Source organism: Trifolium pratense, linkage group LG3 (genome assembly GCF_020283565.1).
Source record: "Trifolium pratense cultivar HEN17-A07 linkage group LG3, ARS_RC_1.1, whole genome shotgun sequence".
Taxonomy (NCBI): domain Eukaryota; kingdom Viridiplantae; phylum Streptophyta; class Magnoliopsida; order Fabales; family Fabaceae; genus Trifolium; species Trifolium pratense.
This window is the reverse complement of record NC_060061.1, coordinates 24,432,990-24,449,940: the sequence shown is the minus strand read 5'-3', so window position 1 is coordinate 24,449,940 and position 16,951 is coordinate 24,432,990. Positions and strand designations below refer to the sequence as shown.

The 16,951-nt window shown below is 33.9% G+C and overlaps 1 protein-coding gene and 1 pseudogene across 4 annotated transcripts; both read right to left on the bottom strand.

Annotated features, from left to right (window-relative positions):
• Positions 1-3,083: 3,083 nt before the first annotated feature.
• LOC123917735 (GTP-binding protein BRASSINAZOLE INSENSITIVE PALE GREEN 2, chloroplastic-like) lies at positions 3,084-7,248 on the bottom strand. 4 transcript variants are annotated; one of them, XM_045969551.1, is made up of 4 exons: positions 6,855-7,248; positions 4,615-6,037; positions 4,298-4,465; positions 3,084-3,827 (listed from the first exon to the last, which is right to left on the bottom strand). In XM_045969551.1, exons 2-4 carry the CDS (start codon positions 5,848-5,850, stop codon positions 3,444-3,446), a joined length of 1,788 nt encoding a protein of 595 aa, XP_045825507.1. In that variant the 5' UTR covers positions 5,851-6,037; positions 6,855-7,248; the 3' UTR covers positions 3,084-3,443. The 4 variants fall into 4 exon arrangements, with proteins under 4 accessions (XP_045825507.1, XP_045825506.1, XP_045825505.1 ...); XM_045969550.1 differs by having other exon boundaries at positions 4,615-6,108; positions 6,217-7,098; XM_045969549.1 differs by having other exon boundaries at positions 4,615-6,108; positions 6,855-7,098.
• Positions 7,249-14,117: 6,869 nt separating this feature from the next.
• LOC123914821 overlaps positions 14,118-16,951 on the bottom strand; it is a 42,939-nt pseudogene continuing 40,105 nt past the window's right edge.

The window sequence follows — 16,951 nt, the reverse complement described above, 5'->3', positions numbered from 1 at the left end:
TTGATCAATTGTCTCATTATGTCATATATTGCTCATATACAAGTTGTATGATACAAGATACATTATTCGTAAAAGACAAAATTCATCAACTTGGTATTTCATGTTGTCTTCTCATTGTCATAAATGTACCAACTACCAACAATGAATATTATGTCTTCTCATTAGTGAATTTTATTTCATTTCACAATTTGTCCCCATGTTTCTTTTTCAACTTTATAAACCGTTCAGTATTCACAATAGAAATCACAAATCTTTCAACTAAACTTCAACTTCATTTCTTCACTTCAAATATCAAAAAATGACTTCAAGTAAACATGTTCTTCAAGGTGAACCTATTGGAGCTTTCTTAACTATACATGTTCCAGATGAGGTTACAAATTTTTCTAATTTAATCATTCTTACAAAGTTTCTAATTTTTCATTTCCTACGAGCTATTTTTTTTTTTTTGAATATCCATATGGAGAAATCGATCCAAATTTCTTTAAGGAACTTCACAACCATGAATTCGAAGATACTTGGAAGTTACAAGATGAGCACGGAAAATGTCATAGAATTCTATTCAATGGAGACTATTGTCATCCATTATTAACTAAGGGTTGAAATAAATTAAGAATGTATTATGCAATGGAAGGGCACAATGAAATATAAGTGGTGGGGTAGAGTGTTGAAATTTTTAGAATTCTAATACTTTAATTTTTTAGACTTTACCAACTGAATTCTCAAGGTATGTTCGCGATTTCAAGTTTAAAAACATCATCCTCGAAGTCCAGGAAGAAACAGTTCAAAAGTACACTTGAAGTATCCACAGAATCCTTCGGAAAATGTCCAAGTTGTTAACGGATGGAAAAACTCCTGCTTTGACAACGACATACAATTCGGAAATAGGCTTTGAGTTGAATTCAAACATATTTATCCTAATGTTGGTCAAGTTTGTAAGGTTACAAATTAATTTGAAACATATTTCTGATATGTGCTACCTAAATGTTTCATTATCAGTTTGAATTTTGCATTTACATTGTTCACTACTTAGAGAAGTATAAGTTGTAATTCAGTTCAAGTTTTGTGTGGTTAGTGAAGTATAAGTTGTAATAGAGTGATTGACATTGACATTTTGATCAATAATGTTGTGAGCATGTAACTTTATTTTGATACCTACTTTAGCTTATGTAAGAGAATGTATGTTTTAAATTTCAACTTCATATGTATCTAAGCATTCATTTATTTGTACTAAACTCTTTGTATTAAACATGACATTTGTGTCTATGCTCTAATTTGTATTAATATGTTACACTACTATTAATGTTAATTATCTTTCAATTAATCATATTATTAATGAATATATACTTTGATTACTTTTTGAAATTTCACTTAGCAAAATGTAACTTAAAAAAATATACACGTAATGTTACAACTCGTGCGATACCAAGGGTCTATTACTAGTTTAGGAAAAAAAATTATAAGTAAGTGAAAAATACTATATAAGCTTGCGAGACAAGTGAAATAAATTCTCTCAGCAATATGTTATGCATGCAACAGTTGAAAACTTGAGAATAATTTCCTAAGTTTAAAGGTTTTAACGTTGCTATATATCTAAGCTCAAACTCATCAAACAAAAAGTTTTAATTAAGTTAGAAGAAATATGCTACATTTTGTCTAAGAACTCTTTGGCTCACCTCTCCAATCTAGTTTCAGGAACCAAGACATAAGTATTAAACTGTGTTCCTATGAGTTTTAGGAATAGTTTAAAAGCTTGCAAGGGGCATGAAATTTTTTTAGTCAACATGTGTAGCAAATCAAAGACAAAATTACTTATCATTTAGTATTTTCTTTCTAATTTGGTCTATATATTTTAAAATGGGTTAAATATGTTTTTGGCCTATAGTTTCTCAGAATTTTGTTTTTAGTCCTTGAAGATTTTTTCGCACTTTTTAGTCCCCGAAGTTTTTTCCATCAGTGTTCTTAGTCCTTACTTTTAATTAAACTCTTGTATACTTTCATATTTTTCAATGGTTTTTTGTATTCACGTTTATAATATTATAAGAACATCTCCGATAAAAATTTAGAATTTTTTAACATGAGATGAATTATTTATGAATTTTTATGTGCCAAAAACTAAAAAATTCATATTTAATTCATCTTTTGTTAAAAAATTTAAACTTTTGTAAGAGAGATTCACATAATGTACTAAACATGACCGCAGAAAAAAAGATCGAATGATATGTACGAGTTGAATGAAAAGTAGGGACCAAAAACCCTGACAGAAAAAACTTCAGGGACTGAAAAGTGCGAAAAAAATCTTCGGGGACTAAAAACGAAATTCTTGCAAACTATAAGGACCAAAAATATATTTAACCCTTTTAAAATTCATTACACCTCTGTAAAAAAAGTGTGGCAATAACAAGGATGACACAAATGTAACCTTCTTTAGCTGAATTTTTCAGTACACATCTTATTTGGATGTGTACTGGTACATCCGCTGATGTGGATAATTTTAATAGGCTCAAAATAATATTTTGTTAATGTTTCTATATTAAAACACTATGTGTGGATCGATCAGAATTATTCACCTTAGCAGTATACCGATGCATATCCAAATAAAATGTGTGTTCAGCTATTCTTTATCTAAAGAAAACCATAGCATAGCTTTGAAAAATAGATTCAATGTCCTTCTTTTAAGCTTGGCCATTTGTTTTAGTTTTTGTGTTTGAATGACTTTGGCCTATTGATGACCTTTTGATAAGTCTCAACTCTCAAGAGAGGAAGAACCATTGATTGAAGCTTCTCAATGGCATGCCTAGTTAACTCCAATGCTTGTGTGCAAAACAGTGGTTGTCATGCCAAGTCATCATTCAGATCTACCTCTTTTGATCTTGATCAATATCAATGGAGTTTATGCTTCCGTTACAAATTCTCAAGCCAGGTTATGTCTCCAACAGTATCAGTCCAATACATACTATTTCGTTTATAAAGAAAAAAATGGTATGCAAAAGCAGCACTATAATACCATGGCCTAAACCAATCCTATGTAGAACACAATACATGGTATTCTTTTTGTTTTTGAAATTCAATACATGGTATTCATATCATAGTAAATAGTTGAATTTTAATTCATAAACGAGAATCATTTTGGGTGCAAAATTGATTACCTAGGCATTTCAAGTAACTAACTGAATAGAATCCAAACATTGAGAGCCAATCCTAGTCCGCATTAATAGACTAGAAAATACAGTACAAAACATTTATGATTTCTATTACATCTCTTTGAAACAAACGAGGAATATGATATAGATTGACTTATGCAACATCACTCCCATTGTTTGACCCTGAGATATTTATAAGTCGGAAATCATCGGTTTAGTTATCATTTTGATTCAACTCTTGTATTGTATAGAAACTAAATGACAATTCAATTCCTTTTGCTTTCTTCCAAACTGACATCATTATTATATGTCTCCAACAGAAGTCAATAGTGGCGATTCAACCGAACTGGATGGCATTTTTGAATCAATCCGCTTCGTCTTTTTGTCACTTTGTTGACGTGGCTTATTTGAAGCTCGGTCAGACTGTGAGACAATCTTCGATACAGTAAATCCTGTAACTTCAAAAGTATTCGATCTATAGGGTATCAAAGAATTGCGATGAACAACATCAACTCCTTCATAAGTCCAAACGCCCAACACAGCTTCTCCTTTAAGTCCAATGGCAAACCAACCAAGGCCAGCAGCAGCAATGTCTACAGAACTTGAGTCCCAACTGTTTCCACCAACATGAAATTCCCTTCTCGCCCAATTCCCCAATTCTTCGACTCTTTTCTCTCCAATTGGTGGCTGAACAAAGGAAAATTCAGACAGGTGTTATACTAGAGGAAACTGTAATGCACAATGACTATGAATCAAAAGAGAAACTTTTGTTTTCTTGCAACATAGATTTGTACATGCACATAAAAACTTCATTATATGCATATTATGGCAATTGACTCATTGACTATCTACTATCTAGATATTGCTTAATATTGTTTATAGGTAATTCTCTGAAAATAAATTCAGCAAACTAGAGAAATAAATAGTAGTACTAAATATTTGGGCAGGTTGGTTGACCAAACATGACCGACGGATCTCAAGGCCATATTAACACCATTTGGTACACACTTTTTTAGTTTGGATGTAATGAGTAAGAGACAAAACAATTATTTGTAACCCAGACAATACTTCAGGAAGGCACTTGAAAATCATCTTAAATGGCTCACGAGTGAGGGATTGCTTAGTAAGTAGTCAATTATAAGGATCAAAGAGAATACCTGTAACTGGTGTCCAAAATGGTCTTGGAACATTTTACTTGCATTTTCTGCTTTACCCATATGCAGAGGAAGGTAAGGCGATGCCCACACCGTGACATAGATAGTATCCAGGGACGTTTCTTCTACATCCAATCTCATAAGACCAGCTATGTGAATCGAATGACCAGCCTACCACAATTAATTGGTAAAAAAATGGAGTTTAACAGATTTTAATAAGACGTAAAAGATGAAACAACACTAGATGCAAATTAGCATGCAGCATACATAAACAATAATATTAATATCAGCCACACAAATTATTATTTAAGTGCACTAACCTTAACTCTATATGTCCTAGGTTTCAACTCTTTGGTCATGTAAACAAGCTTTTGCTCTTCCCTCGTTAACCTTGTTGTTATCTGGTAAGGATGGAGAAGGCCGGGTGTATCAAATAATTTTGCCTGACTTGGAAGAGCACCCTCCACTCTAACAATGCCTAGTGTAGTCCCTGGAACAGGTGCTTCAGTCAGATGTGTAATCTTCCCTCCAACATGCTTTCCTATAGAATTTATTAATGTACTCTTTCCTGCATTCTGTGCCCCAACGGTCCACACATTTCCTCTAGATCCAGCCAATCCTACTATATCATCCACGAGATTCTTAAGTCCCCAATCTCGAAGTGCACTCACCATGTGTAAACTAGTAATCTTAATAATGCCACCCTCTCTAGCTCTTTGCCTAATCCAATGCTCCAATCTTGTTGGTGACAATGAGCTAGGCAATAAGTCAATCTTTGTAACCACAAGTACTACTCTAGGTACATTCCCTGACTTACCCTGCGTCCATGCAGAAGAGTTATCTTCAATTGTCTCAGAAACCAACTTTGCAACCTTCCTTGGAAATGACCCATCAAAATCCACTGCATCCACAACCATAAGTACCACTGAACGGGGCCCACTTGTTGATGCCAACTTCCTTCCCACTGTATGATAGAAGTCGAAATCTGGTAGCAAATTTTCCACAGTTGGATCCTTCACCTTCCCATAGTGCCTCAACGAATGACATCGTGCACATACCACTGGCTTTTCTTGTTTCGTTGTCAAGTTGTCATCACTAGTAAGCTTCTCTGGTTCAATAACAAACCCCTTTTTAACAGTATTAGAGAACTCAGGCTCTTGTGCAACAGGTTCAAGATGGGTATACAATTTATAAGTTATGTCTTTCTCAGATGGTTTAATGAAATAACCAGGGTGTTTTGGGTTGAAATCTTGCATACAAACCCCACAACCAGGGCAGACATGAAGAGATTGGGAAGTTCCTTCATCATAATTACCCTCACGAGAGAAAGGCAACTTTTGTTTTGAAGCTGAATCCGCAGGTTGTGAAGAGAAATACCTAAACAAATTACTTGATGGATGTGGTAAATTTTTTGTAAGGCAATGGTGATGTGGGTTTGAGTCTTGTATTAAGGTTGAAAAAAGATTTGACTGCACATGGTTTTTGCACTCAGAAAGGAGTGATAAATAAACGAGCTGCTTAAGCTTTGAAGGGGAGAAATTTCTAGCTACAATCATTTCTATCTGTTTTTCACTTCTGAATCTAAATAAGGATTCAGATCTCTGGAATTAGAAGCAACTTATTTGCCTTCCGCTATAAAGATATCAAGAAATTAATCCACCACAGTTCCATACACAACTTCTAAGCAGAGGAAAATTAGTCGCTGTATGATGTTCTCGTCATAGAATCTCTCCACGAACGTATCTTCTGGTTAAAATATTTAAAAAATGTCACAAGTTTTTGTCAACCATAAATTCACAGATGAGTAACTTTAGCTGCAATATAAGAACAAATAAAACAGACACGCAAAATAATCAATAACTGTAACGACAAAATAAACGTTCTTAAATTTCAATTGATTTTAAGTATATTAGAATTCCAACCCTCTAGTTGAACCACTAGCTTCCACATAGCAGTGACATCGTAAAATTTCAGACAAGAGCGATAGAGTTAATAAATCTAATTACAGAAGCCAAACTCATGCAATGGCAACCTCTTTAACCTGAACCCCGCCCCCTCAATGTTTTACCATCTGCAACTGCACCAAACTCTACAATGGAGACACTGTGTGGCCTTGGCTTTAGTGATGGATTAAACTCACATTGACTTTTAATGGACAAGACAACTCATAGTTGAAAAACTATGAAGCAAGGATGGACACTCCTTGGATTAATTGTGTAGGACAGATGTCTATGTCCGACACCAACACTTATGATTACATTGAATTATATCAATTTTTCAAATTATTATCGGCGTGGACGTGTCAATGTCATGTCTGTGTCCGACTGTCCGTGCTTCGTGGTTGAAAAACATAATTCAATGTACAGTACCAACAAGAATGTAAGTAAATAATCTTATATAATAATAAAACCAGCTCGATACATTGGTATGTAATTAATTTCAAAAATGTATATTCTAATTCTACTACTATAAGAATATGAATATGAATGCAAAGGTATAATAAGTAAATAATGCAATTCAAGTTCCCTACAACAGGAGCCAACTTTTCAAATAACAACACCTGCGAGAGGAACGCGTGCGAGAGAGAGTGGGCGGTGGTGCTCCCTGCACCGGCGGTTTAAGAGGAAGAAGGGATGGCCGGTGGTGCGGCGGCAGCAGCAATGGGAGTGAGAGAGAGAGAGAGAGAGAGAGAGAGAGAGAGAGAGAGAGACTGTCACAGACTTCAGCAAGAGGAGAGAGAGAGGATTGGATTAGGGCTGAACTGATGGACTCAAAAATCAAAATCAAAGGGTGGGTTCAAATAACAAATGTTGGAGATATGACTAGAAACTACTCACAAATTGCGCTTTTTTTTTTCTTTTTTTTATAGGAGTATTGATGCAATTTTTTTAAAGTTCATAGGAATTTTATTTCCGAAAATGAGTATACCCATATTTTTTTATCTGAGTTATCTTATTTCATTATTAATAATATCTGGTATATGAAGCATCCATACGTCAAAATGATTTCCGAATCGTACCTGACGTACCAATACGCCCCGATATACTGTTGATACGCAGGGACGGACCTGTGTGAGGCTTCAGCCCAAATAATTTTAAAAATAATAATAATAATTTTATAAATAATTTTAAATTATTCTGTATACATATTTGTACAAATATTAATGTAAATATTAGTTTAGAGTTTATTATTAATAATTGTAAGTCTCTCGATACATATTAATTTAAATATTAGTGCAAATATTAGTTTATAGCATTCAACTCTTTGGTTATACATAGTATATTATTTTAAGTTATATACTTTAATTGTATAAAAATCAACTTTAACTTTAACGATTGTGGCATATAAATATGAAATGACATAAAATAATAGGTTTAATTTTTTCGAGCAAGAAGGTATGAGTAAAATTGGAATAAATATTAATAAGTTATAAGTTAATTGAATTAGTTTATCAAAATAAACTATAAGCTGATAGAAGTTTGGGTTCTATATATTTTGGTCCAAGATAGAATCTTGTGATGTATCAAACAATAGTAATATGTATGATTTTACATACAATCAATAAGTTATAGTCTTTTTTTTTCCGAATAGAAACTTTGTAGTTTTCTGGATATAGTTTGTTAGTTTGTTAATTTCTTTTTTTTTTTTTAAATAGAAATTTTCTGAATTGTTGGTTTGTTGGTGTTTTTTTTAGATACACATATTGTATTAATAATAATTTCATATGTTGTTCGTTGTTTAACTGAATTATTAAGATAACGATGATTTTTTTTTTCAATACTGCCTAAAAAAATTAGCCACATCGATAATCCATGTCTGGGTCCGCCCCTGTTGATACGTATCGAAAGAGTATTCGAATTAAAATTTTTTTTTTTAACAAAAAAAAAATCGATACGGCAGCAACACGATGTGATTCGTCGTCAACACGTATACGCATGACTGTTTATTTTTTAAAATCTGACGGTTCATTTCTTTTTTTATGTACATTTAGTAACATTTCCAATTACCCATTCCTTCACATTTAATACGTATCACCAATTTTCTAGGTTCTTTATGCAAATACTGTCTGATCTTCGTTTCTCTTTCTCTCTGATCTTCCTTCACATTTACTAATACATAAGGAGGCATTATCTAATTACTCCTACGAAGAGCAAATAAAATCAGACATATGATCAAGCATCAAGCAATATCTTAGTTACTTTAGAATATAATATCTCAAAATTCTACGATCACTTGGTGCTATTTTGTTGATAGTACCAAGATCCGTAGGTTCTATTACTGTATAGACTATCAACCACCCTCTTGCAATCCATTTCTAAATCAATTTCATTAAGCCGCAACTCATCTGTCCATTTTAGAGCATGCAACCGTCTAATAGCTTCTCCAACTTCCATATCAAGAATAGGCTCTAACCATTATGTTCTTGCAGTCACAAACTTTCCTTGATCATCTCTAATATACATCCCAATCTCCACCTTGTTTCTAGTTGGCGAAAAAGAAGCGTCAATATTACACTTGAGTCGACCTCAACTTGGTTTAGGGATCGAATTTGTTGAGCATTTTGCCAACCTGTAAGCAGATGTTTTGCTCTGTCACACACAGACTGGTTAGACTCGTTGGTATTCTCTCACACTTGGTTATTCAAATACGCTTCCATGAACTCCAAAGCATCACACTGAATAGTTCTTGTTTATCTTTAGGCTTAATTAATAAAATGGTCCCTTAAAGACATTTTTGGTTTCAGATTGGTCCCTTAAAGAAAAAAAGGTTCAAATAGGTCCCTTAAAGAAAAAAAAGTCCGAATAGGTCCCTTAAAGACATCTCCGTTAATCAGTTTGGTCCCTAAAAAGTGGTCTAAATAGGACCAAACTGATTAACGGATATGTCTTTAAGGGACCTATTCGGACCTTTTTTTCTTTAAGGGACCTATTTAGACCTTTTTTTCTTTAAGGGACCAATATGAAACCAAAAATATCTTTAAGGGACCATTTTATTAATTAAGCCTTATCTTTATCATTATTAAGCCTATCCCTAATTGAAAACAAGTTTTATGCAACATTGTTATTCACATTAATACTTGCACTCACATTCGCCCGAAGTCCTATTCGATGCTAGCATTGAACGCTCTTTTGACATAGGAATAACACATGTAATGTATCCTCGTCCCTTCATTACACGCAGAACATTGCACACCACGACTGTTGAGACGCTTATACATTGGTAAGACATTTCGACCAATCCTCCACATGAGTTTTTTTTTTACTTTTGGTGGGATTTTTGCTCGCCAAACTTGACTCCAACTGCTTGCTATACTATAAGCACGGCAAACCAAGTAGACACCATCATGTTCCATCTTCCAGACTAATGTATCATCATGAACAAAATTAAACAAAGGGGTATTCAGAATTCTAGTAGTTGTGTTGCTGTCAAACATACTACAAACTTTATCATGGTCCCAAGCTTTGGAATTACTCAACATGAGGCTCTTAACCTTTGTAATTTCACCAACGTTCTGCAAGTTTGGTGGAGTAGGAATAGACATGTCATCCTTAAGCCAATTTTGGTCCCATATGTTAACATTCTTGCCGGTTCCAATACTCCATTTGCAACCTCCTTTGATAACAAACTCGGCATTCCAAATGCTCCTCCATACATAACTTGGATTGTACCCAACATTTGACTCAAAATAGTCACAATTGGGAAAATATATAGCTTTGAGTAATTTAGTGACTAAATTGTTTGGTTTGACAATCAAATTCCAAGCCTGTTTCCCAAGTAGAAAATTGCTCTTTGGGCCCTCGTGCATTGCTCCTAGGCCCCTCAAACTGACGAAATTGCCCCTAAGATGATTTCGGTAGTTAAGATCCGAACCAACATCACTTCCGCAGATAGAAACCGAAATGCTGCTAAGTGCTAAGCAAATAAACAGACCTTGCGTTCCTTTCTTTTTCCCCTCATCTGATAATCTAATCCAAAGTGAAGCTTAATGAGAGTGCATATGCGTATGAGTATGCAGCATAATCAACAATCAAAGACGAATAACAATTCTTCATTTTTGCCTAAATCAACACGAATTCGGTAATTACGAAACGAAATGAAAGTGTTCGGTAATTATGATACAAAGAAAAGGCCTTGCATAACTCAACATAATCATGCTTGCTTCGTGGATTACAATTTCAGGAACCTTGCATAACTCATTTTTGTTGGAGACCTTTGCTTTGAGTTTTGCCTTCTTATCAACTCATTATACAATTATCAAAAATATAAAAAATATCAGAATAGTAGCTTATTTTTATTAACACGGAAAATAAAATTGGAAGGGAAAATGCAGTAGGTTTATGTGTATTATTTACTGAGAAATAAAAGGCCAAGTTTGACAATATAACCATCTCTAACATGGAATTTGACATTTCAGGAAGCATAATTCATCAACTTTGGAAGTTACAGGAAGCATGAAAGTAAATTTTAGGAATCAAAAGATAGAAACCAAATTCCAGGAAAAATAGAGTTGTTCTTCTCTCATCTTTGACCTTACACCAAGATAAGTTTTCTTCATCATTTCTTTGCTTTTTCTCCATATTTGAGCCTAATTATATGTATCTGAACCTGAAATTGATATTTCAGGACTTCAATTTGACCCTCTTTAATTCTTTCTGAAATTGATATTTCATGACCTTATTTTTGTGGATTTTTGTGTTATTCTATATATGTTGTTCTTCATCTTGTTCTATGTTGTTCTTGTTGCTGATATTCATCTTGTTCTATGATGTTCTTCATCTTGTTAATGTTGCTCACTCACAAACCTGAATTGGTTGAACAACTCTGCTTTTGTAACTATAAAAATCAAATTCGGGTCGCAACTACCGAAACAATGCGTTCTCATCACGCATTTACCGAAGTAATGCGTTTTCGGTAGATACCTTATGAATCAACGTTTTTCTTCTATTTTTGCCAAAATATAGCCATATAACACGACTTCGGTTTGTAGGAACCGAAAAAATAGGTTTTGGTTTGGAGTTACCAAACGAAAAGAGACCAAAAATTGAGGTATTTTGGGATTTTAGGGGGGTTTGAGAGCAACGCAGGGGCCTAGAAAGCAATTTTCTCCCGATATTTTCTCTCCCCCCTCCCATGAATCTTTTATACCCCCAATATTCCAATTTTGCCCTTGCAGAAACATTCGGTTCGCAGAAACCGAAATTTTTCTATAGCAATTTCAGAGTAAATTTCGGTTCTTAGAAACCGAAATTTGTTTTCAAGGCAAAAAAAAACTTCGGTTTCTACGAACCGAAGTTTTTTCAAGGGCAAAATTGGAAATTCAAGGGGGATAAAAGATTCATGGGGGGTGGGGAGAGAAAATATCTTTTCTCCCAAGTAATGCAATATTGAATGCATGAAGATTTTTGTAACCCATATTTGTTGGATTTTTGCTAGTAACACCCCTTAATAATCCAGTTACACCCCAAAATACCCAAAATACCCCTTTTATAAATTTAATTTTCAAAACAACCTATTTTTCTCATAAATCCCTGTCACGTACTCTTCTTCTCCCACTCTGACTCTCCCATTCTCTTCCACAAGCTTCACATTTTAATCTCCTTTCTTCTACATTTGTCTTCTCGTTCAAATATATATCATGAAATTAGCCAACGAGTACTTCCAAGCAAATTAAAAATGCCTAAAAATCAAATTAACAATCATAACCCTTTTCTTCAAATGAATGAATCTCATGGAAATCCAATCTAGACAAATCACGAACTATCGTCACCTAAAAAATTCAAAATTGTATTATTATTGTTTAATTTGCAAATCTTATATTTCTTCTAAAATATGCAGGTTTGTACCTTTGTTGGTATAAATAAAATCATCTTCACTTTAGGTTATACGTGAATTGAATTTACTTTGTCATACGTAAATTAAATTTGCATAGTCATGCTAGACAAAATGAAAACGTAGGATATAACTAAAACCGCAGAAATTCAACTATGTATGAAACAACTTGTGATTCAATGTTTAATCTTTCATAAAGCTTGGTTACATCTCCATTCCATGAATGTTTGTGTGGGAGAGAGGTGGAGATTGAAAAACGGTTTTGGAAAAAATTATATAAACAAGGGTAATTTTGGTATTATGATAAGTTGTTAAATTAATTTGGGTATAACCAGATATTTTTGGGGTGTTATTAGAAAATGTTGTAAGGTTGAGAAAGAATTATTCTCATATATGAAGGTTCCTAAAAATTAGATAACTTCTCATATAGTCCAATATTTCCATGACATTATACCCAAGTGAAAGGGTGGGAAAGTGGATTCCTATGAAATTTTATATACATTTTTTAGAATATATAGTAAAAAATTATAACTATCAATTTTCATAGGAATATTAAAGTGTGTGCCAAACAATTTTCTTTAAAATATCAACAAAGGATAAATTATTCATGGAAATCATTTTTTTACCCCCCTCCCCCCACCTCAATTCAATCCTAAGTAACATTGCAGTTTCTGTAGCATGTATATTTGTGGTTTTTTTTTTTTTTTTTTTTTTTGTGAATATGGCATATAATTGAACATGATGCTTAAATCTTGTGTTTTGCTTTGATGGTTCGAAGATGTTGTTATCAATTATCATGAGACTATTTGATTGACCCAGTGCCAAATATTTATGTTTATGTTGTAATTTTATTTACCTCGCTCTCCTAGGGGGTATCATGGAAATTGTGTTATCATATTCTTTTTGCTACTTTCCACTTTCAACCATGTTTAAATATTTTGGGACAATTCCCCAACTTTTGAATTTATTTATCTAAAACTTATGATTTTAGGAATTGTACGTGCTATAATGATTTGTGAATGTGTTAGTGATATCTTAATTGTTTGGTTTTAATTGTGAGTAGTTAAGTCTCACACCAGCAATCAATTGTTAGTTGGTTCAGTGGTGATTGATGCTGAACTTTGTAGGGAGGACCACAGTTCGATCCCCCGCAACTACGATCGGGAGGGGGCTGGAACCACTTGATGCTAGAATTGACCCCTGAACCAGATTAAACTGGTGGTAAAAGGCAAAAAATAAAAAAAATTAAAAGAACATAATAAATGATCATATAATACTCAACCATACTTAGATCATTTTTTTTTTGACAACCCATACTTAGATCATTTTAAAAAGGGTAAAATGTGCTTTTATCGAGCGAAACTCCTTAGATGTTTACCATGTATCAGACTCTTCTATATTAAAAGTTTGAACCTCATAGAATAATTGATTTCTCTTTTAAACCGGATATAGAAGAATTCTAACGAGTTTCCGACAATAAGCACTAACTTGATAACGTTACGACCAGTGCGATAGCACGAGTCTATTACTAGTTTTTTTAATCTCTCCCACATTCCCATCTCCTTTCTTCCAAAAACCAACTCACAAACAAAGCAAAAGTGTGTTCTGCAACAAACCTACAAATCTTGTATAGTCATCTTTTTGTATATTGCTTCCTCATTTCAAATTCAACTGTTTTGCCATAATTCACCTAAAGATTCCAAAGATCCCACTGCCAAAGACTTTTTTATGATTTGTAAATACCTTGCTCGTTCAACCTTGAGGTCTGCCCTGATCTTTTGATGAGCCCCTAGTCCAACTCACCTAAATTTTTTGTATAAAAAAATGCTATGAAAAATCATAGCTACTTTTCATTTTTGATCATCTTGGATCATAATCTTGTATTTCTCAACCAAACAAAAATTCACAAGTAGGAGAAAATTAATGAGAATATAAATACCATAATTAAAGCTTAGTACTAAACTGAAGCTTAATAGTAACACTTCAGCATGTCTTTTTTGAATCATAACTGTTGGTTGTTTACTGTGACTAAATAATAAATTAATACCACCATATACAGAAACCTATACCACTAAATAACTATATTGCACTAAATGTTTCTAATTTTGTGTGTACATAATAGAATTCCAAGTAAAACCCTGAAGACGATCTGAAGTTTGTAAGGATCATATAATCTCAAACGGAACAATAATCTTTCAGAACTTGCCTAGCAAGATCAACAGCCCCACTCCTTTTGTAGATTAAATGCAGATTGTAAGCTGCTTCTCTACGAAGGTTGCAATATCCAGGTTTATGATTTTCAATGACATCAATATTCTCATTTGGAAGTTTTGGAATTGGATAGTCTCTTTCGCTAATAGCAATCACCTTCTCATAATATATCGCTGCCAGTGTTACAAGACCAACATGATGGTATGCCCGAGCTATGTTGAATAAAGATTCCTGCACGGCTTAGCAATCAATTACTTCAGTTTCAGCTTATTAATGTATGAAGTAAAAAACTCATGACGAGAATCAACCAGTTGTAAGTTTTTTATCTGATAAGCTACCCCAATTATTTTAATGTGCGTTTTTCATATTTCATTCAAAGTGACTCCATGAACTCAAGGATTCATCAGGCAGAAATTTCAGCTTGAACCTTGAAGTGCTAACCACAGCTTTCGCTACCTAAATTCTAGAGGATTTCTTGCACCCCACTAAACACCCACCCTCCTACTCCCGCACATTTGGCTAGTCCTCCTCCTTCCCAAACAACCTTTGGTGAATTCAATGCCTAAGACAAACCTAGTACTTCCTGCATCAGCCCTATCAACCTCTGCAAATTTGAGAAAATTCTCGGTGACGAGAACTTCCTCTTGTGGAAGCAGCAAATTGGGCTAGTTACTATGAAGGGCCATCGCCACCATATGTACTTGTTGGTTAATCCCCCATCCAAATTTCTTACCAACAAGGATAAAGATGCCAGCAAGGAAAATCCAACATATACTTGTTGGCCCTTCATAGTTGTCTTGCTACAATCAACCCTTTCAACACCAATACTCGCAAGAGTTATAGGGGGTATACATTCTTTGCAGTTTTAAGATCAGTTCAACACCAAATTGGAGCAAAAAAATATATAAATACCAGATAAGAACTGGTATAATATGTTGTAAATGAACCAAAATAATCCACTATATAAATAAAGCCAATACATCCATTTTCTTATATTTATTTTAATAAGTGATGAACATTTTCTTCTTAAATGGGCACAAAGAAATCACGTTAACAAACCTGGCTGTTCCCACAGATCTTCAAATTATTGTATAGGAATGCTAAACCTTGTACAACACACCGATGCTTATTTTTAAGTCTGAATCCCAGTGCCAAGTTGATCAAGGCCGTTCCTAAGAAACATTTATGAATAAGGGTTCAATTTCTGCTTGTTCTTGGCTAAGAAAGCACAGTATAAAAAGAGGTTGAAATGAAAGAGCATACCAACACAAAGATTAACCAGTGGATTCTCAGGCGAAAGTTGATAAGCTTCAAGGTATTTCCTTGCCGCGTCTTGATGATGGCTAAATCGAGTAAACTGATGCGCAGATATGAGGATAGGAGGCACACAATCTACGAAACTTGCATATTATGTAAAAATTTGACGTGTCCTGTATCTCGGTTTTCCAATCTATCAATCAGGATAAAATAAGTAAACGAAATTATAGAAAAACTAGGTTCTACTTTTACTTTAGGCCATAACTCTGTCCTACTACAAAAGCAAATTAAGGAGCCTAACTAACGTTAAGTTCCTTGCATCCACAAATTTACCTTGATATGACCTTGTAGTATGAATTCCAAGCAGCAACACTCTGTGCATGTTGCGGAACATTGGATTTTACACAATAAAAACCTTGTTTAGGATCTGTGGTGTTGTATGCCATTTCTGTGAACACAAAATTGCTTTGTTAGCACGATAAGCATTTTCCCACCCTAGAACAACAGACTAATAAATCTCTTTTCAAAATAGATATTCTAAAGCTAAAGAAGGGCAAACATATAAACGAGCAATAAATCCATTTTTTTTTTTTATCTCTTGAAACAAGAAAAGTTGGAAGCATAAAATCAATCTAGACAAAAATACAATCTTGTTGAAGTTCAGGACTTACGGATTCCAAGAGATTGAAGCTTCTCATTCTTCTCAGCAGACGGAGAAGTACGAGGAGTGAGATTGATAATCTCCAAAGCTTCCCTATACCTTTGTGAGGATGCTAATGCATTGCACAACTGTATATTGATGATATTAAGGGGTCACACATTAAAAAGGAAAGGAGATACAGAAAAAAGTGATAGAAGTACTAACATCAATGATTAGCTGGTATTCTTCATCTTTGTGAAGATTACACAAGGGAGATTCTGGGTTTGGTTTCTGCAATGCAATATACACAAAATCTAGTTAAAACATTTACATAAAAAAAATTGTACTATAAGTGAAAGTAGACAACACCAAAGAGCTTTCATTTGATGTGGTGTATTAGAGATGAGAAGACTATGGGTATAAGTATGAATAGGGTTAAAAGAAATGAGGATAAGGGATGTTTTTGCTTCATGCGTTAGTGCCCTCTAGGCCAAGAGTTAAGATGGCAGCCTAAATAGAAGACCCTTTGTATGATTCTATCAAACAAAATCCAACTGACTGACCTTCCACAAAATACATTCCCAAATTAACTTTAAAAGCCAAAAACCTGCCATTACATGCTCGATTAACTGCAAAACTGAAGCATAAAACTCTTCACAAAGCATGGTTATTTATCATCAACCTAAGGTTTCACTATATAACAAACGACAACAGAAGTC